The sequence below is a fragment of the Galeopterus variegatus genome, unplaced genomic scaffold (assembly GCF_000696425.1).
Source record: "Galeopterus variegatus unplaced genomic scaffold, G_variegatus-3.0.2 Scaffold1074, whole genome shotgun sequence".
Classification (NCBI taxonomy): domain Eukaryota; kingdom Metazoa; phylum Chordata; class Mammalia; order Dermoptera; family Cynocephalidae; genus Galeopterus; species Galeopterus variegatus.
This window is the reverse complement of record NW_007727185.1, coordinates 96,572-122,318: the sequence shown is the minus strand read 5'-3', so window position 1 is coordinate 122,318 and position 25,747 is coordinate 96,572. Positions and strand designations below refer to the sequence as shown.

General features: G+C 41.5%; 1 protein-coding gene and 1 pseudogene across 1 annotated transcript in view; one reads left to right on the top strand and one right to left on the bottom strand.

Annotated features, from left to right (window-relative positions):
- ATP6AP2 (ATPase, H+ transporting, lysosomal accessory protein 2) overlaps positions 1-25,080 on the top strand; it is a 25,969-nt gene extending 889 nt beyond the window's left edge. The window contains exons 2-9 of the mRNA XM_008574613.1: positions 6,097-6,227; positions 7,642-7,773; positions 17,160-17,255; positions 17,414-17,551; positions 18,436-18,489; positions 19,942-20,091; positions 21,069-21,188; positions 23,986-25,080. Coding sequence (XP_008572835.1) covers positions 6,097-6,227; positions 7,642-7,773; positions 17,160-17,255; positions 17,414-17,551; positions 18,436-18,489; positions 19,942-20,091; positions 21,069-21,188; positions 23,986-24,180 — 1,016 coding nt within the window. The 3' untranslated portion in view covers positions 24,181-25,080. The remainder of the gene's footprint in view (positions 1-6,096; positions 6,228-7,641; positions 7,774-17,159; positions 17,256-17,413; positions 17,552-18,435; positions 18,490-19,941; positions 20,092-21,068; positions 21,189-23,985) is intronic.
- On the bottom strand, positions 13,643-14,711 carry LOC103592027 (annotated as a pseudogene).
- Positions 25,081-25,747: the final 667 nt, after the last annotated feature.

The window sequence follows — 25,747 nt, the reverse complement described above, 5'->3', positions numbered from 1 at the left end:
CCTCTCGGCCTCTTCTCCGGATCGGCTGTGGCGGCGCGGCCTTAACGGGCCTCCGGGGCCAGGGCCGGTGTCGGGCTGCGTGGGGGGCTCCTGAGCCGATCTCCACCCTCCGCCTCTTTGAGGAAGGCGCGTCCGCCCGCTCGGCCGCCTATCTCCAGTCAACCCGGCCTCTTCCGGCTCGGGAGGCCCTTTGGAGGACGGGGTTGCATTTCTCAATTAACTGTTGAACCGCATCTGCGAAGATGGGAAGGCAGACTTCGTAGCTGCCACTGGCTGCTGCAGGGTTTTTTTGCATTTGTGTGGTGTCTTCATTCCTAGTGGTTGTCATCAGTAATTGGTGAAATCCCCTCCCCTTCCCCTCCTCATATGTGTTTCAGAATACAAAAGTTGAGATGGAGTCATTGTTTTTATATGATTATTTTTTAAGGCGAATACAAAACACCTCTCAATAGTTTGTCACAGTTCCCAATTTTAAGGATTTAGGAACTAGGACATGAGTTACGTCCTTAGGGTCACATGTCAAATAAAATGGAGGCTTTCTGAGTGGAGCCTAGGTTCCCTAGCATTCAGCAAGAGGAGTGGAAGTCAGCCAATATTTGGCCTCTCACTGTATCATGCATTTCATTTTACAGCCATCCTTAGAAGAGGGTTTTCTCCTAGTTAGAGTCATCAAGCCTAAATAAATTACCCAACACCACACAGGTAGTAAGTAGCAGAGCTGGATTTGAACCTAGATCAGCTGGCTACAAAGTGTGGGCCTTTTCCATTGTATGTGTTGTGGCACAGGTAACGCTACTACTGTGTAAGAAGGTGGGAATGATCGGGGCTGAGATTGGGGGTGCAGACAGTTGTGAACAAGAGGCCGAGTTGATGACAACTTGGAAGAACAGAGGCTCTGTAACCCCCGTGTGTCAGTTTAAAACCTATAGGAAACCTATGCCTCTGCTGTTCAGGTGCTGGCAGGGCCCACTATTGGAATTATAATTTAATTCTGCATGGGGTATATATAGACCAGTGATGCTCTTGAAATCTGAAGATCTTCTCCATCCCTGGAGACACCCAGTGTGTGTGTTGATGATAGTTACATTTATTTTCATACCCCAAAAGTTTTAGGGTTCTTTGTTTCTTTCATTTCTGGCTCTGGAAAAATTCTTATCTATCTATTAGAGATACTTCGGGGGAATTTTAAATTTTATTTCAGTTTTTGAAATTTAAAAAACTTCCATTTGATACTGTGGGTTAACTGAACATCTATTGAAAGTCCATGTTTTAATGTTACGACTGATATTATTTTGATTCAGTGAGGTTGAGGCTTTTTTGTTTGTTTTTGTCTGAGATAAAATAATTGCTTCTGTACATGGTTTGAACATGCTTTCCTGAGTAGAATAATCTAGTTTATACTGACCAAGAATCTGATCTTGTCAGCTTCTGCATTGCTTGGTCTTGTCAGATGAGGTTAAATTATTATTTTCCACAGTGACTAAATGTGATTTAGTGGAAAACATCTTTAAAAGCTCTGACATCTCTATCTGAAAAAAAAAAAGAAAAAGAAAAGAAATCCTTTAAAACAGTGTTACCCAACTAGAGAGAGAACTAGGGAACTAGAGAGAGAGAGGAAGGAAGTGGGGGTTATGAATACCATGTCATGAGGAGTATCTGAAAAACTTCAGATGTTTAGCCCAGAGAGGAAAGGCCAAAGGCGAACACATGGAATTTGAAGGGGTGTCATATAGAAGAGAGAATTGGTTTGGTCACTGATGCCCTGGAGGACAAAAGTAGGATCATTTTTTTATTTTTTTAAATTGATTCCATCCACCATTTGTAGAAGGTCATAGCACAGTATGATGGAGTTCCCAGAGGGAAGGACACTTATCCTCTTGCTCTGACTGGAGAGGCTGAGGGAGATTTCCCAGGGGAGATGCCTCACAGGCAAATACATGAAAGGTTGGGGTGGGAAGATAAGGCATTTTAGACAGAACAGCATGTGTAAAAGCACAGAGATGTGAGAGCAAAAGAGCAAATAGTTTGGTGGGGCTGGAATGTACAGAAGTTAAGTTGGGGAGATCCCAGAAATAAGGCTGGTGAGGTGCCTTGGGTGTTATGTTTTGGATTTTGCCTCAAAGGCTCTGGGCACTGAGTGGAGCATTTAAGCAGAAGGGTGAATGAACAGATATGTATTTTGAAAATTGGGAAGGTTGGATTGGAGAGTGGCATGACAGAATCAGTTCTAGCAAACCTGAAGAGTGTGCACTGAACACAGAAGGGAAAGGATTCATGAGATAAGAAAAAAGATAATAGAATTCAGTGGTTAATTAGCTCTGGTGCTTGAGGAAGGATTTAAAGATGACTGACTGGGCGGAACATGGTGTCATCCTTCAAGACAGAGAATACAGGGAAAGCATGTGGAAAGTTGCTGAATTCAGTTTTGAATCCGTTGAGTGTGAAGGACCCATGGGACTTAGAAGGAGATGCTCAGCAGCCTGTTGGGAATGTAGGTTTAAGGCTCAAGGGAAATCTAGGCTGGAAATAAAAATCTGGAAGCCATCAGTGTGTGTTTGGTGTCTGCAGCCCTAGGAGTAGATGGGCTCAACTAGGGAGAGAGATGTACAGTAGGAAAGCAGTGAGGATCAAGAATGGAGCTCTCAGATCTCCAAAGTGGAGTATGCTAGGTGATCCATTTGGATGCCAGGAGAATGTACTAGAACTTGCATTTGTATCTCTTTTTTAAAATCTCATCTTTTTGTGAATAGTAATGGTCAGATATTTTGTAGAATGTGCCTCAGTTTGGGTTTGTCTGATGTTTTTTCATGATTAGATTGGAAAGTATACTACACAGATCTCATCCTTCTTAAAAATTCCTATTTTGGGGGCCGGCCCTGTGGCGCACTCGGGAGAGTGCGGCGCTGGGAGCGCAGCAGCGCTCCTGCCGCGGGTTCGGATCCTATATAGGGATGACCCGTGTGCTCACTGGCTGAGCGCTGTGCGAGCGACACCAAGCCAAGGGTTGCGATCCCCTTACCGGTCACAAAAAAAGACAAAAAAAAAAAAAAAATTCCTAGTTTTGTGCACTATGTAATGTAATATAGGTATATAATCTATTATTATAGTACAAGTGTATACTTTGGGTTTTTTTCAAGTGTATACTGTAGATATATGTGGGGGCTACTTTCCAATTTTGTGCTGAAAGGGTTGAAATCTAAAAAGTTTGGACACCATTGCTTTATTTTATTTATTTTTTGTTTTTCTTTTGGTAGCTGGCTGGTACAGGAATCAAACCCTGGTATTATCAAAACTGCACTCTAACCAACTGAGCTAACCAGCTAGCTCATTTCAGGTGGTATTATCAAAACTGCACTCTAACCAACTGAGCTAACCAGCTAGCTCATTTCAGGAGGATTTTTTTTGTGGTTTTAATTTTATAATGGGAGCACCGCAAGCATATTTTTATGCTGAAGTGAAAGAGCCAGTTGAGAGGGGGAAATTGGTGATTCTGAGGTGTGACTTCATTCATTCATTAATTCAACAAATATTTATTGAACACCAATGTGTCAGACACTGTTCTCAGCCCTGGGATATCAGGTGAACAAGAAACATTGAAATCTCTGTCTTCATGGAGCTTATATTCTACAGGGACATCTTTTTATGCCTACCACCATATAGCCACCTAACTCCCAATGTGTTTTCTGTCCTAGAATTGTGACTTAATAAACATCAATTGAATAATTTAATAGGTGAATGAATTCCTAAGAAGGCTGAACATAAGATTGTCTTAGACTGGAAGAGGGACATCCCTGCCCTCATGTCTGGAGGGAGAGGAGATACGGATAGGGGCTTGTGCAGATAAATTTGTGGTGCAGAAGAGGAAGCAGGTAGCTTGAGGAGTTCCTCTAGTTTCTGTGTGAATCTGGAAATGAGGTTATCTGGTGAGACTGGAGGAGTGATAGCATAGGAAGTTCAAAGTTAGGAAGCCCATTTCAGTTCAGTACAAGTGTGGACCTTTAAAGAAACTGAGGCAAAGCTTAAACAGCAAAGAGTTTATTTGAGCCAATAATGAGTGACTGCAGCCTGGGAAACCCCTCCAAATTAGCTTGGGAAGTGCTCTGAGATACAAACAGAGCTTCAGCATTTTTATAATCACAAAAAAGGGAGGAAAAAGGGGAGGAGAGGGGACAGCCCCCTTAATTAGGCTTTTACAGTGGTTGTCTAGCATGACATGAGTTAGTGATTGGTTAATAGTTACATCTTGCTCTTTAAATAATTGCTGAATCTGTAAGTAAGGGTTACATTGTCTGTTTCCACATTTTTTAGATTAATTTATAGCTCTGTGAGCTGACACTGTGTTTGGATCCTGGGCCTAAAGTAAGCGGTTTAGCAATGTTCCAGGATGCGGAGGACATGACTACTGCCATATACCTGACCTCCCAGGGCCTTGGAAATTTAGCTGACTTCAGTTATTGATGCTAGAGCAATTTTCAGTTTGTCACAAGGAAAAACTTTTAAAAGGATTGCAGTGTTGGCACAGTGGAGCTGATTGCTTGTTATTATAGTGTTTGTTAACTGTGAGGTGGTGTCTCTCATCACTGGTTGTATTCAATTAGAGGTTGGTTAACTTTCTGCTAGGTATTCCTGAGATGTGATGTAACTGCAATCAGCAGAAGTTTGGGCAAGGTGACCTTTCTCCATGTAGAAGTCCATGACTCTAAGATTTTCTAAAGCTCTAGGCTCCTGAGGAATAGTGTGGGCATGGAAGTTGAATCTAGCTACAGCAGTGAAGCAAAGTTAGTATGGCTTTGCTGGGGTGGAGTGAATAGGGCCAAGTCTCAAAACAAGCCTCCGGATCAACATATGGTTCTTAAAATGTGTATGGTATTTAGAAATTGTAAGTCTCGCACTGCCCCATTTTTCTTAGAATTTGCAGTACTACTACTTTGGTGACCCAAGATGTCTATCAGTTACAAATGACCATTCCATTTAATTATTTTTGTCTGCCTTCAGCTAGAACAATTTGGAAATACCTGCTGTGGCAGCTGGGCTGTATTGAAACTCATAACTCTTCATGTTGTATCAGCACCATCCCGAGGTCTTTTATTTACTTTTAATACTGTAACACCAAAACATTTAATGTTGCTTCCAGCTTTATTCCCATACCCTGTAAGTTGTACTTTCCTTAGGTCAAGAGAATAACACTGATGTTTTACCAAAGTCTAATTTCCTCATATTAAGCATGGCCAAGATTTGTTTTGGACTTGGAGCTAATCTTTTCATAGGAACCTAAAAGTTTTCATTAGCTACTTGTCCCTGTGTAAGCTAGACATCACTGGGTTAATACATAATGGATGAAGAGGCCAAATGCCTTAGCCTGGGAGGGCTTATAAAATAGTTCCTTTATTCTCATTCTTCATCTTTTGATCTCAGACCCCTAAACCTTTAAACTAGTTGACTTTATCACTGGAGAATATGTTTTCTCACCTTCTTGTTATGTCAACTGGAAATACTATTTCCTGGACTTTGTTTCTAAAGTCTGAAGCGTTTTTGTATTTCTACTGGAACCATGTACCCCCTTGTTTGACAGTCCTCATTTCCCTAGGTTTGCCTATGGCACGTAAGGAAAGATGTGATCTGTCCTAAGATATACTAACCTGCTAAAGTCTTACAGTGAAATACTAGGAACTTTATTAATTTGCATTTTGTAGAAAGGATCGATGATAAAAATAATTTAGAGATTTCAAGTTTCTTTTCTTCCTTTTTAATCTGTGCCAGGGTTTTGTTTTTTAGATTCTGGAGAAATGCCACTTATTTCTTATTCTTGCCAAATGTCCCTGTTAAGGGTCATCTGTAGGAAGTCATCTAGATTATTACAAGAATCCTGTTTCATAGTTGTACCTTTAGTCTAGCAGAATGTATAGAATTAAAATTTTAGAGCGATACTTTGTAAAATAATTTGGTATGCTTAGGATTCAGCATTTTGTCCAACCATAATTTAGTATGCTAAGTCAGTGGAGAATGAGGAAACATGTATTATATTTAATAATCTTCAAGGTGGGTGCAAAAGATTTATGATGCTGGTAACTGATTTCTAATCTCTTTTCTTCTCAGGTGTTTTGGGGAACGAGTTTAGTATATTGAGATCACCAGGGTCGGTTGTTTTCCGAAATGGAAATTGGCCTATACCGGGAGAGCGAATCCCAGATGTGGCTGCGTTGTCCATGGGCTTCTCGGTGAAAGAAGTATGTATATATATATTTTTAAATGTTTGGTGCTGTTTCTAAAAACATTTTTGTTGATTTCTGCTAATAGCTCAAAAAAGCAACAAACAAACATAGGTATACTTGATACAGATTACAAAAGTTAAAAAGCTAAATTTATAGTTGGGAAGATTTTGGATAAGAGCTTCAAGCTTGGCTTCTGAAACCAAATCATTATAAATCATTAAGCATGTAATTATTTATTCATAGTAGTGAAATTCTTTGTATATAGGAGATTGCATCTGTCCTACTATTTTCTTTTTCTTCTCTTTTTTGGTGGCTGGCCCATACAGGGATCAAACTCTGGATTTTGGTGTTATCAGCACCACACTGTAATCAACTGAGCTAACCAGCCAGCCCTGTCCTACTACTAATAGGATGTGTATTTTTTTTTTTAGTACAGGTGATAGATTTGCTATGAATGATAAAATATATATGCATCTTGCCTGAGGCTAGGAAAATAGTGTGGTCAGTAGCTGCAGGGCAGCCTAAGACCTTGTTTTCTTAGAATGAAGCTGTCACCTGTTATAGTAACTGGGTGCTTACGTGATCGAAGTGGAGGGGGCCTGGATCCAGTCAGTATAAGAGATCTGAAGCTAAGGGCTTAGGAAATGCAGCTTGCTCTGTCTGGCTATCATTATCTCCTCCCATTTTATACCTTTGGTGTGTTTGATGTGGTCTCTAGATATCATCAATCACCAAAAGGAACTTTCCTCCTAGATCTTGAGTGCCCTTGAAACCAGAAATTCTGCATGGGAACTGCTTCAATGTGGGCCTAAGGGCAGAGCCCCTGCCTGGGCTCCTTGCAGTCTCTGTGAGCAACCAAATGAACATGATTGGTTGTTTACATTTAAGGATGAGACTTGTACCTAGTTCTTTGCAACCTTAAATTTGACTACAAATGGCTGTTAAAATAAACTTTAGAAATAATTATTAGCAAACCAATATGAGTTATTTTAAGCAATATTTTTGTTTTATTTACAAAGAACTTAGTCTAAAGAGAATGTTTTAATGACAGTCTTGCTATGTTGCTGTGTATATAAGGGCAAAAAATGGTGTGAGGGAAGAAAATATCCATGGTTATATGAAGAAGAGAATATTTTACAATCTGGGATTTGAAAAGTACCTATGTTTTGTTCACTTGCCTGCTTTTTTCCACAAATGGTTCAAGATGACTTACTATTAGACTTTGTTTCAAATCTATAGATTTTAAGAAAACAAAGAAGGTAGAAATCAGCATCCTTTATTAGGAGATTGCAACTACTGCCATAAATAAAATGTTTATTTTCCCTGTGAATTTTCCTTGCCAATGTCATCCAGAGCCCATTAATTCTGCTTATTAGATGTTGGTTTCCTGAGTTGATAATTAAGCAGTTTCGTGCTTTTCAATGTTTAGGACCTTTCTTGGCCAGGCCTTGCAGTGGGTAACCTATTCCATCGTCCTCGGGCTACCGTTATGGTGATGGTGAAGGGAGTGGACAAACTGGCTCTATCCCCAGGCAGTGTCATTTCGTACCCTTTGGAGAATGTAAGTATTTACTATAAAAAGTTAAAGGGATGCATTTTTAATTTTCTCTTGTCAGTTAACTGCATTCTAAACACACTTCTCTGTTTTAGATGTAGAATTTCTTTAAAACACAGTTTCTTTTGAAGTTCTTTTGAAAATACAATTTCTTGAAAAAAAAATTACATGGTGGTTGTAAATTTATTAAGACTTGGCTTGGGCTGGCCGGTTGCTCAGTGGGTTAGAGAGTAGTCTTGTAACACCAAGGCCACAGGTTCAGATCCCCATACTGGCCAGCCACCAAAAAAAAAATAAAAAATAAGACTAGGCTGTTCTCTATGGATGAGAGTACTTTCTAAGGTAAGACGTAGAGAAATTGCCCCACTCAGGACAGTTGGAGGCTCAAAAAAGAGGCACTAAAAGAGAAACCAGTCGAGGGTGTATCCTGCTGACTTTTTCTTGGGCATTGTCTTCTCACCTTCCCGTCAGAATTTTAACTCTTTTTTTGTCTAAGGAAACTGAAGGCTATTTGCTAGCTCACTTATTTTATTTTATTTTATTTTTTGTCATTTTTGTGACCGGTAAGGGGATCGCAACCCTTGGTGTGGTGTCGCCCACACCGTGCTCAGCCAGTGAGCACACCGGCCATTCCTATATAGGATCCGAACCCGCGGCGGGAGCATCGCTGCACTCCCAGCACTGCACTCTCCCGAGTGTACCACGGGGTCGGCCCTGCTAGCTCACTTATTCCTTCACTGGCCTTTCAGGTGATGTGGGTGACCAAGCTGATGTGAGAGGCCCTCCTGCCACTGTGAGCATACATAAGTGCTGGATAAAATGTCACAAAAACATTTTTGCGAGCATAACCGAACTTGAAAGCAAGAAAGGGGTACACACAGGTGCCAGATATGAATAGAAAACTCAGAAGCCACAGTGGTGAACATCAGCTGATGCTGAAATTGTGTTCCCTTCAGAAAGCCAGGGACTATAAAATGCTGTCAACTTGTTCTTGAAAAGAGGACTAGTAAAACCCCAGCTGCCCCAGGGCTACCACAGAGGAGTTGGCTTGCCCCCCTTGGCTATGGGACCCAAAGAGTTCTCTGAGAGAAATCAGAATTACAGGCTTGTGCTGCATAGAGTGGTTTGTTACAAATTCACATGGCCCACCCCATAGGGATGCCTCCACAACCCAGGGTTCTTTTGGTAAAAAAATTGAAGATGAGTCAAATTTGCAAAGCACTTAAAGGAAAAAAAATGCCACAAGAAACTCAGCAGGTGCCACAAACAGAATTCATCCCCCTAAAACTACAGATAATAATAGACCAGTCCCAAAGAGATTTAAAAATACGTACATTAAAACTGTGAAAAAGTTAAAGGAAGGAATTGAAACTATGAGGCAGTTATAAGATATTTTTGGTATGTGGTGCTTTTGTTGATATTCACTTCTGAATATTTCATAATTTATATTGTGATTCTTCAAATCATGAGTTATTTGGTTTTTTGGTTTTTTCCTTTTCTTGTTTTGGCAGCTGGCTGGTATGGGGATCCAAACCCTTGAACTTGTCAGCACCACGCTCAGCCAGTGAGCAAACCGGCCATCTCTATATAGGATCCGAACCCACGGCCTTGGTGTTATCAGCACCGCACTCTACCGAGTGAGCCACGGGCCGGCCCCAAACCCTTGAACTTGGTGTTATCAGAACCATGCTCTAACCCAGTGAGCTAACCAACCAGCTCTAGAAGTGTTTTTCATTTCTAAATTTATGGGTTCTTTTAAAATAATTTCTAATTTTTTAATTTCTAATTTTATTGTATTGTAAGACTGTGGTCTGTGTGATGCTGATTTTTGGGGAATTTTTTTCAGACTTTCCTGTAGTCTAGTATAGATTATTTCTAAGCACACATGGTATCCTTACAAAAAATGACCATGTACTTAGGCCACAAGGCAGATCTCAATGAATCATAAAGAATCAATATCATATAAACCACCCTCCCTGACCACAATGAAGTTAAATCTGAAAATAATAACAAAATATTATGATACCTTAAAATGATTTTGGAAATGGTAAAAACAAACAAGATATGACTCCTCAGATTTATTTATTTATTTACAGCTGGCAGGTACGGGGATCTGACCTCTTGACCTTGGTGTTATAACACCATGCTCTAACCAACCAAGCTAACCAGCCCTCAGATTTAAAACATCCTGAATACCCAGTAGGCTAAAGCCAAATCAACACCTAGATATAGTGAAGTTGCGGAATCATCAAGGAAATGGAAAATCTTAAAAGCTGTCAGAGAGAAAAGACATCGTCATTACAAAGGAATGAGAGTGGAATGAGAGCAGATTGCTCATCCTTGCCATTGTGGATGGCAAGGGCAGGAAAGGAAAAGCAGTGCTTATAATAGTGTAAGGCTCGGCTGAGAATGTTTTTTACAGTCATAAAAATGAAACAATACTGATCCAGTGAAAATTCTGGTGGTATTGGGAGAGTGGAATGCATGTTTTGGGGGGGGGGGTACTGTGGTTGGTGATGTGGGAGAGCTAAGTCGTTGCCTACAATTGAAAAATCAAGATGTGATAACGTAAGCATCTTACTTAGAAATGGTGGTAAAAGCAAAAGGAAACAAAGGATTTGAAAGGGAGTGCCTCAGGGGAATGGGAAATGAGAGGAGGGGAAAACTTATTTTTCATGAAAAGTTTAATAGAACTATTTGTCTCTTTAAACCATGTGTATATGTAATTCTTGAAAATTAATTCTTTTTAAAAAGTCAGTAAGAAAAGATAGTTGGAATAGATGTACTCCTGAATAATTCATGGGTTGAGGAAGAAATCATTGTGGAAATTTATAAATTATTTGGAACTAAATAACAATGAATATACCATACATGTAAAAAGTATGGGGTGCAGCTGCAGTGGTAAGAGAAGGGAAATTTATAGCTTTAAATGTACACATTAGACAGTTTAGATTATCTAAGATTGGAAATTAATGAGCTAAAGAAACTAGAAGAATTTCAGAGTAAATGCAAGTAAAGCGGAAGGAAGGGAACAATAAAGATCAAAAGGCAGATTATTTTCACAAGGAGTATTTAAGTAGCTTATTATGTGATTTCTGTGAAAATCATTGTAGAAGATTTCCTTTAAAATAAATATATAAAAACCAAAAATGCCATTTTAAGATTTTTATTAGCATATAATCCAAAACTAAACATTTTATTTTTTTAATTTTATTTTTTGAGGCTTGCAAAGAGGCCTTTATTTATCTAGTTCAAAATATAGACTACCACAATCTTATTTGTTACTCATTTTACTAAAATAGTTCAAATCAGGGCCGGCCCTGTGGCTCACTCGGGAGAGTGCGGTGCTGATAACACCAAGGCCAAGGGTTCGGATCCCACATAGGGATGGCCAGTTGGCTCACTGGGTGAGCGTGGTGCTGACAACACCAAGTCAAGGGTTAAGATCCCCTTACCGGTCATCTTTAAAAAAAAAAAAAAATAGTTCAAATCAGTATTCTTGCCACACTATCAAAAAGTTCTGTTTTTTCTCTCACCAAATCAAAGTGGTTCAACAAAAGGTAGAAATGGTTCCAGGAGTCCACAGCCCCCACTCTGCATGGAGCCAGGTGGGAGGGGGTGGCTCCAGGTCTCACTATGGTCACATTCTACAGAAAATAAACCTTAGCTGCTGGGGCCCTAGGACAGAAACCAGATGTTCTAGCCCATTTCCAAAAAGCACAATACTTTCCCCCCACAGTATGAAAAATGTACACCTCTACCATTCTATAGTCATGTATTCGGTTTGTTTGCTTAAAAAAAAAAAAAATCAGTAGTATGTATATTGTTTTTTCTCAAGTTTCAAGAAAAAAAAAGGCCACTTTTTTCTCTTTAAACATTGATGTGTAGCTAATAACTTTTGGATAAAAATGTGCCACCCTAAAAAATGTGCTCAGCAGATTGATTCCAGGATGGGCTTGGCCACCTGGGTTGGGGCTAGAAGGGTGACATACATCATAGTGGGAACTGAAGCCACAGTGCAAGCATCACCTTGGACTTCGAGATCTAAAATGGGAGAATTTGAAATGGAAAGGGGACTCTATGAAAGGGTACCTCCAGTCCCACCTCCACCAGGGGCTTTCAGAGCTAAGGCTCCAGAAGGGAGGGGTCACCCAGTGTCACGCTGCTAGTGGCAGAGCTGGGAGCCACTCTGAGCTGCAGCCCACCAGATTCCCCCTGTGGGAGGCCCCATCTGACCCTACCCAGCCCATGGCTCTCTGCAGCTGCCAGCTGTACCCAGGAGTTAGGCAGAGTCATTGTGGCTTTTTTAAGTCCGCTATTACATTTGAGATATGACTGTCACAGATACAGTTCTGTCCTAGTAAGCCATCCCAATGCTGTTGTTGGCTCAGGGGCACCAGCTTGTGCTGCCTCTGTCACAGACTGGAGGGTTCTTCCTGAAGAAATGCCCCACTGACGCCTGGAGCCATTGCATCATTAGAGATGGGGTCCCTCCCCTCTAGAGGGAAAGGTCACTTCAAGGCTGTTCTTCCCTGGGCCAGTGTGAGATCTGCAGATACCAGGAGCCCTTACTTATTGCTTATTTTAGTGGTGGCCAAGCCAACCTGAGCCAAACATGACTCACATGTGCTCCCAGACTTGGCTCCCACCCAAAGTGGACCCACACCCCCTCGGGGTGCTCTGAGGTTCTTGGACTCCAAGACCCAGAAGGGGCCTCTGCCCCTCAGCCCAGCAGCTCACTTGGGCAGGAATTGCCCAGTATCATGACCAGCGGGTGTTCACCCAGCTTCAAGTGCACACCCCTAGTGACAGGGAACTCACCACCTCACCATACAGCAAGCTCCTTCCAGAAAGCCCAGAGAGCTACCTGGTAACACCCTCAGCAAGAGCAGCACGCCCATCCCATCACCAGCCCCCGCCTCGCACTCCCTGGGCACAGTGAGGGCCCTAAGCCTTTCCCCTGAGAGTGTATGACCCAAGGATGCTGATGGCAAACAGGGAGTGGGAACCACTCCAGGTAGACTCCCCGGCTGGGGAGAGGGACAGGAAAGCCATCTTCCCTCCTCTTGCCTTGTCCCCATCCTGCACTTGGGCCTGAGTGAGACTTGCTTGATACGAAGACAATCTCTTTGGGCTCAAGTGCTTGCAGCCTGAAGCTCTAAGGACCACTGGAAGAGTGAAGAAGTCTGATGGAGCGAGGGACTAAAGAAGATGCCAAGGGCTGTTTACCACAGCATTGAGGGATGTGGGCAACGTGGCCTGTCCCCCCACTACAGGTTCTGGGATCTCATTTGTAATGTGTCACAAAATCACTTACCCCCTCTGGGCCTCATTTTCCTTGAACACACAAAATTGCTTATCACACTTTACAGTTTATGCATAGTCATTTACATTGAAGGTCTCATGTGACCCCCAGAGCCCTGTAAGGAGGGCCTTATGCTGCCTACTTTACAGTTGAGGATACTGAGGCTCAGAGAGGGGAGGTGACCTGTGGCGAGACAGCAAGGCAGCAGAACTCACAGCAGCCTCTGCAGCAAGTTGACCCCATCGGCTCGCATGCTGTGCATGAGGACCCAGGTCGTCTAGAGCCGGACAGCGTCAAACAGTGAGAGCAGGGCTGAAAGGAACCTGAGACACCATTTTTCCCCAGAGAGGGAACAAAGCTGTCCAGGCTTCTCTTCTGTGGGGGCAGGGCGCAGTTGGCAGTTGGCGGCTTCTCGTCTTCCCTGTTTGCTGGTGTGTGAGGCAGACATGAGGCCTGGCCGTCAGTGTTTCAGACCCATGGCGGCCGGGCCAGGGCAGGCAGCGTCCTATGTACAGTTCACCACAGAGAAGGGAGACAGTGGCTCCGCCGAAGGTCCTGGAACCTGGGGTCCTACAAAGGCTCCTTGAACTGGTTATCCAACAAGTGCTGCCGGATGGAGGGCCTGGAACTGGCGGCATTCCCCAGTTTCCTCCAGACCACATTGCACACCTCATGGAGGATTGTCCCCTTCTTGCTCAGGGCCTCCTCCAGCTGTCTGGAGCTGCCGGTCCAGGTTCTCGTGCACCTCCAGGACCTTCATCGTGTGCACGACAGCCTCGGGTTCCTGTTCCTCAGAGCTGTAGCCGGCAGAGGGGGGCGAGGGCAGCTCAGGTACAGGGCAGGCTGGGCCAGAACTCTCTGGTGCCTTCCTGCTGTGCAAGGAGCTTGTCACCCTCCAGCAGCTTCACCTTGGTCTCCAGCTGCCTGGTAGGTGGACGAGGGATAGTGCAGGTGGTTGGGGATGTGCGGCAGTGTGGCGGCGCCTACAGGTCATCCAAGGACCAGCACGTGGCTCCGGCCTTGCGGTCGTGGGCCTTGTGCGGCCCGGGGTGGGCAGCAGCGGAGGTGAGACGTGGTGGTGGTCAGGGCTGCCACCACTGCCCACACTCGATGTGCTGCTGCCGCCCCCTACGTCACGGGCCCCCATGCCCGCCGCACCGCTCGCTTGCGTCCCCCCTCAAGCTGGCCTGGCTGTGGATGGAGCTGCGGGATCCCGCACCTCCGCCGCCACCGCCAGCAGTGCGCACTACTCGTCAAGCAGCAGCACCAGCTCCTAAAACTCCAGGTTCTGGCACAGCAGGGCCTCCTGGTGCATCTCGAGCTCATGCAGCTTTTGCCGTGAGCGAGCCACCTCGGGCCACACGGTGCCTACCGCCTGGCGCCCAAAGCACTGGCACTCGCATGCCAGCTTGCATCCCTTCTGCTGGTTGTCGAGGAAGCAGCAGAACTCACGCAGCTCCTGGTTGTCGCCTTGCAGCCACTGGTTCACGTCCTTGAGGCCGCAGATCTCCAGCAGGGGGAGGCCCACCTTCTCGCCCTCGGCGCGCTGCAGCCGCCGCGCCAGCTCCTCCTTCCTCCAGCGCAGCAGCTCCTCGTCTAGCACCTGGCTCAGCTCCGCCGCCACCAGGGGCTTCGCCATGACGGGCCTTCCCCGTGCTGGGGCTACGCTGGGCTGGTCCGCGCGCGGGCTGGGGGCAGGCAGGGGCGCGTGTGGCTCCCCCCACACCACCACTCGTGCACTCTCAGGAAGCACCCGCAGGGGCCACCTGGAGCCCGCCTGAAACTAATTTAAAAACAGACCAGCTTCATTTCACTGGAGAAGAAGCTGTGAAAAGAGCTCATTTTATTGCTTGACCCTGATTGGCTGCTCATAATATTTTTCCTGGCAGAGGATGGTGAATGAGCAGTTAGGCTCAGAGGGCTAACCCCACAAAATAGAAAAAGCAGAATGTCTTAGAATCCTACTTAATGACGCTTCCATTTGATTAGCTAGCTGTTTTAATTAGTTTCAAGTAATATAGATAAAGAAATTCCTGGACAAGCATGCATATCCTTATAATACAGTGGGAAAAAATCATTAGATTTTAAACAGCTGAGCTTTTTACTTTTTGAGTTTTGCCATCTATACAGTTATTTCTTTTCCTTCACAGTCTGGTGTTCATTTGATTCATTTGCCTCTCCCATTCGATTGCTATAAGCTTTATTCTTCCACTTTCCTGACCCAAGTACTGTTTCACTGGGTGAAGCGAGGCTGGAGAGTTTGTGTCATTTGCTCAGGTATTCCCTCCAAAGCCTGAGAAGGTGAGGAAAGCATTCGTACGCAGCTGAGGCGAGGAGGCTGGTAACAGGATGCTTTTGCAAGTTGGAATTCTCTTCCCCCTCTTCAGTTATTCATTATCTCATTTTAAGAGAATTTTAGTTAGAGCGAATATGAATCTTGAGTAAGAGAAAATATTGATTTCATTTCACAGTATCATAAAATTGATTACCTTAATTTTGATGCTGGGATTTCATCATTAAGACTTGTATGATCACATCAATTTCTGCTTATACTACATTAGCATTAATTTGCTACTTATGAACCTTTAAGTAGTAAAGGGAACTACTTTAAAAAAAAAAAAAAAAAACACTCCAAGAAATCTCCATTAAAACAAAAACACGGGGCTGGCCCGGTGGCGCACTGCTACAGTGCGCCGCTTGGGAGCGTGGTGACGCTCCCGCCAAGGGTTCGGATCCCACATACAGACCGGCCGCTCACTGGCTGAGCGAGGTGCGGGCGCAACACCGAGGGTTGCGATTCCGTTGCCGGTCCCGGTCTGGTACGGGCGTGACACTGAGGTTTGCGATCTGTTGCCAGTCATGAAAAAAGACAAAAAGGAAAAAAAACAAAACAAACAAACAAAAAAAACCAAAAACACTACTGTTCTACTCGTTTTAATATAGTAATATTGGGGCCAGCCCGGTGGCGCACTGGAGAGTGCGGCGCTCCTGCCGAGGGTTCGGATCCCATGTGGAGAACAGTTCCCGCTCACTAGCTGAGCGCCGAGCGGGCGCAACACCGAGGGTTGCGATCCCGTTACTGGTCAGTAAAAAAAAGACAAAAAGGAAAAAAAAAATAGTAATATTGGAAATAAAATAACTTTTGAGGGGAAAAATTACTGTAATTGTTTTTGAAAATAATGTAGAACAAAACAAATCTGTGGAGATGGAAGTCAGAATTTTGATTACCCTTGAGGGTGGAGGTGGGTGCTTCTAGGGTGCTGATGATGGTCTGTCTTTATCTGGCTGGGTTACATGAGTACATCCATTTGTAAACATTTGTTGAGCTGTTACCCTAAGATTTGTACAAGATTTATACATGTATTATATGTTACACTTTAGTAAAAAAATTCAAGAAGAAAAGTAGGTCTTATCACAATTGGTTATTTCAGTCTAATAATATCATCATATAGTCTTAAGATAAAGGCTTCAAAATTCTTGTGACAGGGCTGGCCAGTTGGCTCAGTTGGTTAGAATGCTGTGTTGATAACACCACGGTCAAGGGTTTGGATCCTCTTACTGGCCAGCCACCAAAAAAAAAAAAATTCTTCTGACATACTTTACACCTTGCAAATCTTATTAAACATTTTTAAAAATTCGAAAATTTGAAATGAAAAATGAGGTCTGTTTCTCTTTCAATTAAATTCAGTACTTCAGATTCCTTTCCTTTCTCTTAAACGCAAGTAAATATTGTGGAATATACATTCATTGTGGCACATTTAATCAATATTGAAAAACAAATGTATTGCTGCTTAAAACTCACAAATGACCACCAAAAAATGGTTTGTGCTAGATAGTGTTGTGTCCTTCATATTTGCAAATTATTTCCCATTTAGGCACATTGGGAGGGCCCACTAGGGGGCCATTTAATCTTCTGTGCCCTCAAAAAGGGCTCTTTGTATTTGGACATGATTTGGGTCTTCTAAATTTCTATAGAAAACGCTGGTGCCTTTTTTTTTTCAAAGATTCCTTTTTTTAATACCATCTGAATAATTTTTCTTCCCTCTCTGGTTCAGATAATAATTGCAGTCTCACTCTTAAATTTCAGGCAGTTCCTTTTAGTCTTGACAGCGTTGCAAATTCCATTCACTCCTTATTTTCTGAAGAAACTCCCGTAGTTTTGCAGTTGGCTCCCAGTGAGGAAGTAAGTGATAAAATTTTTATGTAAGATGCTTAAAAAATAAGCTTTCATTACTTAATGAAAATTTAAAACTAATTTTATGAAAAATGCTGTCAGACCTCTAAATATTAGAATAAATTTGTGCAATGTGAGTAAGTTAAAATTTTGGATTCTTCTTGCAGAGAGTGTATATGGTGGGGAAGGCAAACTCAGTTTTTGAAGACCTTTCAGTCACATTACGACAGCTTCGTAATCGCCTGTTTCAAGAAAACTCCGTTCTCAATTCACTTCCCCTCAATTCTCTCAGTAGGAACAATGAAGTAAGTAGTGCAGTTATTGCATGAATGAATGAATATGTTATTAAATTCTCATTCCTTATTCTACTTAAGATTTTAGAAATTTTGAAATTTTAGGAAATGAAAAATTGTGCATATTTACTGCTAGAGTAGATTCTTCTTTCCTGTAGTATGGTTTTCTTATGAATCAACTGATGCTTTGTGTGAGTTGAGCTGTAGTCAGTAGTGTCACATTCTAGCATGAGGGTTACCACCTATGAATCCAGACAGACCAGAAACCATAGTATCTACTTGGTGGCTGGTGGAGCTGGTAGGTCTGGTAATGAGGGAGCCTCTATTCACTGCTGCTGATGTGTTGCCATGTTTTTCTCTTTCATGCTTGACACTGCAGTGGAGGGAGCCACCCCTACTTATTGACTCCCGTTCTTCAGCCTCACCATCTGTTCACATACCCTCTTAACCACATGACATGCCACCTTTGTGGTGGCCTCCCCTTTTTATCTACTATGGATGGCCAGGACCACTATCTTTTATTCTCCAATATGCAGAGTTCCAAGGGAAGTGAGCAAACTGGGCCACTGGCAGGATCTCATTGCAGTGCCAGGGTATCTAGATGCCCTGAAGGAAAGCCTTTGTAGAATTTGGATGCTTTATCATGGTTTTATCAAAAATGTAGCTATTGAATGGCAGTCTTTATGCTAGGGGATGGCCATTACCTTTTTGTTAGGAAACAATGTTTATATGCATTTTCAATTGAAATGAAACAACCAAGTGAAGAACAATTGTTGTATAAATTTACAATATGTGATTAGCATTTGCAATATCCTGTTGTGCCTTCCTTGATAAATGGCAAATACAGATCTCCGATGCTTATTTAAAGTAATGCTCATTTCTTTGGCTCTCTGAAGGTTGACCTGCTCTTTCTTTCTGAACTGCAAGTGCTACACGATATTTCAAGTTTGGTAAGTAGACTGTTCTAATTTTTCAGTTCCAGTTATTCTGCTTTCTAGAGAATCCTTGGATGATAGTGAAGCCAACTGAAAAGTTTGATTAAGTGTGCCCTAGATTTATGATCCCATGAAAATTGAGAAATTAATGGTGGTGTTGGGAATTTTGAACTCATCTCATGTTATAGTCAAATTGTTTTTCATTTCTGCTTTTAGAAGGGACAGTATATCCTCCAAGAACCCAGGCCTAGGTATAAGAACCCCTGGCTGTAGTTGTAACTTGTCCATTGATTTCTTATCAGACATTAAGACTTAATTCCTATATCTATATCTTTGGGTCTAAAATAGTTTGGGCTAATAATGCCGTATTAGTCCGTTTTGTGTTTCTATAACAGAAGTACCTGAGACTGGGTAATTTATAAAGAACAGAGGTTTATTTGGCTTATGATTCTGGGACAGCTGCATCTGGCATGGGCCTCAAGCAGCTTCTACTCATGGTGGAAAGTGGCAGGCAGCCGGCAGGTCCAAGCAGATCACATGGTGAGAGGAAGCAAGAGAGAGAGAGAGGAGGTGCCAGGGTCTTTTAAACAATCAGCTCACAAATGCAATTTCTGGTTATGGGTATGCTGCCAGTATGAATCTGGCCCTCACATCATGGGCATGAGGGGCGACAATTAGCTTTTTATCTCATGAATATTCATTAAAAAAAAGAAACCAGCTCTCACGGGAACTAATAGAGCGAGATCTCACTCATTAATCCCCCCACCTAGGGAGAGCATTAATTCATTCATGAGGGATCCACCCCCATGACTCAATCAGTTTCCAACACTGCCACATTGGGGATCAAATTTCCACATGAGTTTTGGAGGGGACAACACATCCAAACTCCATCAAATGCTATCAACTAAGTCAGAAGGGAATAAATCTGTCTAAAAAATATTTTTTTGGTGAATGATTTTTTAAAAATCATCCTTGTGACTGAAATAAAAATTCTTCCGTGTTTGCTATCTTTTGAAGTTGTTTCCCACACTTTTTCAGTGGTGTTGGTTCAGGAAGTCTGGAAGTGTAGTGCTGGGGGCCTGTGAGGAGGTCTGGGAGGGCATGTGGGAGGTGTCTGTTCTCTGACCACCAAAGGCTCATGTGTCCCTGGGATCCAACTGGTCCAACCATCTGTTCTTTTATATCCTGGCCCATATCGGAGTTTTTAAAACTAAGGAATTTTTTAAAATAGCTTTTACTAAATGCTCAGGGAGCCCTGTAACTGCTCCTAAAAATGAGATTCGTGTTGGGGTTGTTTTAGCAGAAACTCCCATTTAAACCATCTCTGTCTGCCACCACTTTCAAACTACTATTTGTATGTTGTGGCACACTGGCGTCGTTCTGGTTAGCCTGGTTTAGTTGGCATAAAACGTCAAGTGGCTGTGTTTGACATCTTTATCCACTGCCTTTTTTGTTTGTTCTCCTAAGTTGTCTCGTCATAAGCATCTAGCCAAGGATCATTCTCCTGATTTATATTCACTGGAGCTGGCAGGTTTAGATGAAATTGGGAAACGTTATGGGGAAGACTCTGAACAATTCAGAGATGCTTCTAAGATCCTTGTTGATGCTCTGCAAAAGGTAAATATCAATGTGGTGTGAGAGGTTGGGGTATAAGTGTCTCCTGCTTTGTGAAACACTGTTGATTGAAGTCTTAGTTGCTTTCTTTGGGGGCCCTCTAATTAGAATGGCCAAGGATGGAGTAGCGTCAAAGGTATATATTGGGATATCTCTTCCTAATTCTGGAAGGGGCAGCATTACGAAATGATCCATAACTGTAGCACAATACCTTTTTTTTTAATTCTTGTGGTAAAATATATACAGCATAAAATTTACCATTTTAACCATTTGTAAGTGTACAGCTTAGTGGCATTAAGTACATTCACACTATTATACAGCCATCACCACCGTCTATCTACAGAACTTTTTCATCTTCCCACACTGAAACTCTGTACCCATTAAACACTGTGAGATAGTCGAATTAGAACACCTAGCACAGTATCACACATTTAGTAGATGCATAATAAATGCTAGTCTCTGCCTTGAAGCTGATCGCCTGTAAGTCTTCCATGAGGCTTCATATTTAAATCCTTGTAGGTATTTGTGATTAACCAGGAGACCACTGAGGAAGATTTCATTTCTCTTTTGCTACTTCCCTTCCCCTAATTTATGTGCCAATTGATTCAGTATCTTCTTAAACTAATTTTATTTTGAATATTTGAATATATGTTAAAGCTTAACACTTTTCTGAATATTTTTAAATAATCAAAACCTTTAAGACTAGTCTATTTTAAGATATAGTACATTTCATGAGCCAGTAGGTAAGTGTATGTTGTTCTTGTAGCTGCACAGAAGCTTTACAAATAATAAGTATGTATTTGACTTGTCACAAAAAAAAAAAAAGTATGTTAATTAGCTCAATTTAGCCATTCCACATCATATACATATTTCAAAATTGTATGTTGTACATGATAAATATATACAGTTTTAGTTGTCAATTTAAAAAATAAATGAAAAAATGTGCATTTGAGATTCATAATAATGTTAATAACTTTCAGTTTGCAGATGACATGTATAATCTTTATGGTGGGAATGCAGTGGTAGAATTAGTGACTGTCAAGTCATTCGACACATCCCTTGTGAGGAAGACAAGGACTATCCTTGAGGCAAAGCAAGAGGTGAGTACATTTTTAGATCCTTCTTTAAAACTGAAAATCAACTTTTTAAAAAGCTAAATCTTGGGCTGGCCAATTACTCACTTGGTTAGAGCCCAGTATTGGTAACACCAAGGTCAAGGGTTCAGATCTCCAGACCAGCCAGCCACCAAAAATTAAAACCAAAAACTAAATCCTGTATCACCTATGGGTGACATGAATGATCAGTCAGTAAATCTGAAAAACAATTTCAGTTAAAACATAAATTTCTTGGGCTGGCCCGTGGCTCACTCGGTAGAGTGTGGTGCTGATAACACCAAGGCCACGGGTTCGGAACCCATAGGTATGTGTGTTTAAAGAAATAAAACGAGTCAAACAAGAAAGAAGAACTTTTTTTTTTTTTTTTTTTTAAAAGATGACCGGTAAGGGGATCTTAACCCTTGACTTAGTGTTGACAACGCTCACCCAGTGAGCCAACCGGCCATCCCTGTGTGGGATCTGAACCCGTGGCCTTGGTATTATCAGCACCACACTCTCCCGAGTGAGCCACAGGCCGGCCCAGAAGAACTTTTTTTAAAAGTAGATTTGAGTTTAGTGGGAAAACTTTTAAATACTAGATTCATTCGACATTGCCATATTAGGCCTGCTTATTTTACATGAAGTGACTCCAGAGAGAAGTGTACCAGTCTGAAGAAGATCCCAGTTTGTTTTGGGAGTTTCTTTAGCAAATCAGTTTTGCAGAGCTGAATTATTTTGTCTTTTCTAAGGCATTAGGTTGAATTTGTGAAACAGCTGCTTTAATGGATAAGTTGAGTTTATTAGAAAGCAGTTCCTCAGATTATTTTATGTGTGGTGAGGGGCAACAATCAGGTGATGTCATTGGATTTTCTTTACCTACAAGATAGTAAATTAACACTTTACCTGTGCAGTCCAAAATCTTAAGATTTCTTTTTTGTGAAACATGATAACCAAAATGAACACTTTGTGATGGAATGTTGCTACCAAACATTCCTTGGAATACCATTTCAGCCTCTAATTCACTACCCATTGCCAACTTTCATCACTCGCCCTTATCCAGCATCTGCCCCCTCAACACTGTCCTGATGGTCTCACCTACTTCACAGAGAAAAAGAGGCCTCAGCATGAGGTTTCTTTCGGGGTATTTTCTAAAATTAGATTCTGGCAATGACTACGTAACTGTAAATGTACTAAAATTCATTGAATTGTACACTTAAAATGGGTGGGGAAAAGAACATGTTTACCAAAAAAGAAAGAAAGAAAGAAAGAGGTGAGGTCTTCGAGGGTGTGAAATCCTTTAACATTTGCCTCATCTCTAAGCTCCCTTCCCTCAGGTAAACGCACGTGTCTGTACCCATCCTTTCCTCCAGTTGAAATCACTACCTTCCATTAGTTTAGGGAGAGAGTCGAGTCTAAGGAAACGTTCACTGAGTGCTCACGATGTGCCAGGTGTTGGGGCCGTAAGCACAGGTAGAGCTCACTTATTCTCCTCTCCATCCTCACGCCAGGCACTGTGCCCTCGTTTCTCCCACTTCACTAAGCTGCCACTTCCCAAGTTGTCTGTCTCCCTGTTTCCCAGCTGGCCCTTTCCAAATCCATCTTACACATTGTCATCAAAGTTATATTTTCAAGACAAACCTGATCAGGTCACTCACTTCCTGCCTGAAACTTGTCAATGGCTTGTCACTGCCCAGAGGCTTAAGCCCAGATTCTCCATCGCTTCCCTGCTTCAAGCTTCATCTCCTGCTATTTTCCTACTTTTCAAATTCTCTAGCTAGAATGAATGAAGTTTCCCAAACCGTGCCTTTGCCAGAATGAATTCAATTTCTCAAACAATGCCTTTGCACAGGCCTGGATTCAATCCCCACTCCCACTCCCGAGCAAGGCCTGGCAGATCCAACTTCAAGATCTAAGATGTGGTTGAAATATCATTTATCTTCCTCTTCAAATAAAAAAAAATTTTTTAAGTGTATCATATACACATAAGTATATAACATATTTAGTACTAGTTATTTAAATAATAAAAATAATACTGTATAACTTAAGGGAATACTTGTTCCTTTGAAGCTCCCCTATCTTATCCCTCTACCCTCCTCCATCCAGAAGTAATTTCTATCCTGAATATAATGTTAATCATGCCCTTGCTTTTCCTTAACGGTTTGACTGCATTTGTATATATATATATTTTTTTCCTTTGGCATCTGGCCAGTACAGGAATCCGAACCCTTGACCTTGGTGTTATCAGCCCCACGCTCTAACCAACTGAGCTAGAGGGCCAACCCTGTATTTATTCTTAAACAGCATTGTTTGGTTTTGCCTGTATTAGAATTTTATGTAAATGGGATCATACCGTATGTATTTTTCTGTGTTCTTTGCTCAGTGTTGTTTGTAAGAGTCATTCAGGCTGATGAATGTAGCTGACGTTCAGTCATTTTACTGCTATATTTTCCGTTGTGTGAATATGCTGTAATTGTCCACTCTGTTGATGATATGCCTGTACGTGTCTCTTGGTACACCATATAGCAATTTTCCCTAGGGCATGGACTTATGGATCACAGGATATGTGCATGTTCCACTTCATTAGGTATTGCCAAATTTTCTCAAGCAGTTGGACGGCTTATATTTCCCTCAACAGTGCAAGTATCTTCTCCATGAAGGCTCCCCTTCTTGTTCCTCCCAGTATAAGTAGCTCTTATGCCACTTCAAATAGATGTTTGTTAGACAAATTAATCATAGCCACCGAATTGGGATAATTTCCTATCTTAAAATTCTTCCCTCTTGATTTTCCTTTTCTTCATTGTAGAAGAACCCAGCAAGTCCCTACAACCTTGCATATAAGTATAATTTTGAATATCCTGTGGTTTTCAACATGGTACTTTGGATAATGATCAGCTTGGCCTTGGCTGTGATTGTCACCTCTTACAATATTTGGAACATGGATCCTGGATATGATAGCATCATTTATAGGATGACAAACCAGAAGATTCGAATGGATTGAACTTTCCTTATGCCAGACTTAGGAAAAAGTTTTGGAAATTGGCTGTTTTGTTAAAATATATCTTTTAGTGTGGTTTAAAGTAGATAATGTACTTTAAATTTATATATAAAAAAAGGAAATTTTGTTCTCCATTTTGTGTGTGCCTGTGTTTTTTTTTTTTTTTAGAGTGAATTATATAGTATTGACGTAAATTGAACTGTGATGTAGATTCTATAATATGCTCGGATACTATGACATAGCCGTTTAATAACATAATTTCATTCTACTTAATAAATTTGGAACTATGCACTGAAAGAAATGTAAAACACTTAGAATAGCTTGTGTTATTTATGTTGGTAAAATGCACTGCATTTATTAGAGAAATTTATGAATGCTTAACTTCCTTACACAGGATAGGTGAAAGTCATATTTGGACTGTTGTATACTATGGACCATTTGTAAATGTCTTAATTTGATAGAAATATCTCTGAAACAAGAGAAAAGGTTTTTAACTTAGAGCAGCCCTAAAATATGGACGTGCTTATATAATCACTTAGTTTGGGCCCTGTATTTGATTGACACAGGATAGCTGTTTTTTAAAACTCTTCTGTAAGTTTGGTGATCCGTATGGTCTAGTTATGGGTATTAAAAGTACTACATTGATCTCTAAGAAGAAACTACCTTTGTGGAGTATGGATGCTTGTAATTATACACACAAAAACAAATCTTTGGGGGACATCCTGAGGCATGAATATAAAATATTTTTATTTCAGTAACTCTTCCCCCTGTGTAAATTACTATGGTTTGTGGTAAAACTTCATTCTATAGAATGTTAAGTGGAAATGGATGATTTCTCCTTTTCATGTGGAAGTGGACCAGCGTCTATAACAAGTGACAAATAAAGTTAATAATGATTCCAAATTTGTGTCATTGCAATACTAAATTTACTTTTTATCATAAAAACCTAACTAAACAGGCTTTTATTTAACCAGAATTGGCTGTTTTGTTATACAAATGGTTTCATGCTGTTTTTTTACATTTGTTTATTCTCACTGCCTACTGAGATTCAGTACCAATATAAGGAAAGCATCTTAATTACCATTCTTGTTATTGAATTTATATACAACATACAAAGGGTCTTCAAAAAGTTCATGAAAAGATTCATATTATCTTTTCATTTTATTTTAAGTACCCTCGTATGATAAATTGACACGTGACTTTATGTAGGAAAGGCTTAAGTTTTCCTATAGCTGTTTTTTTTTTTATGGTGGCTGGCTGGTTTGGACATCTGAACCCTTGACCCTGGTGTGATAAGGCCGCTCTCTAACCAGTCGAGCTAACCAGCCAGCCCCTCTATAGCATTTTTAAAGATGAATAAGCAACAAATTGGTTAGAATATGAAGAACTGTCTAAGGTAGAGGCTCAAGGGCTGGCTGGTTAGCTCAGTTGGTTAGAGCGTGGTGCTTAGAATACCTAGGTCAAGGGTTTGGATCCCTGTACTGGCCAGCCACCAAAAATAGGGGGGAGAGGGGAAGGGTTAAAACCTTAAGTTTTAAAACCTTAAAACAATTTTATTTCTTAAAAAACA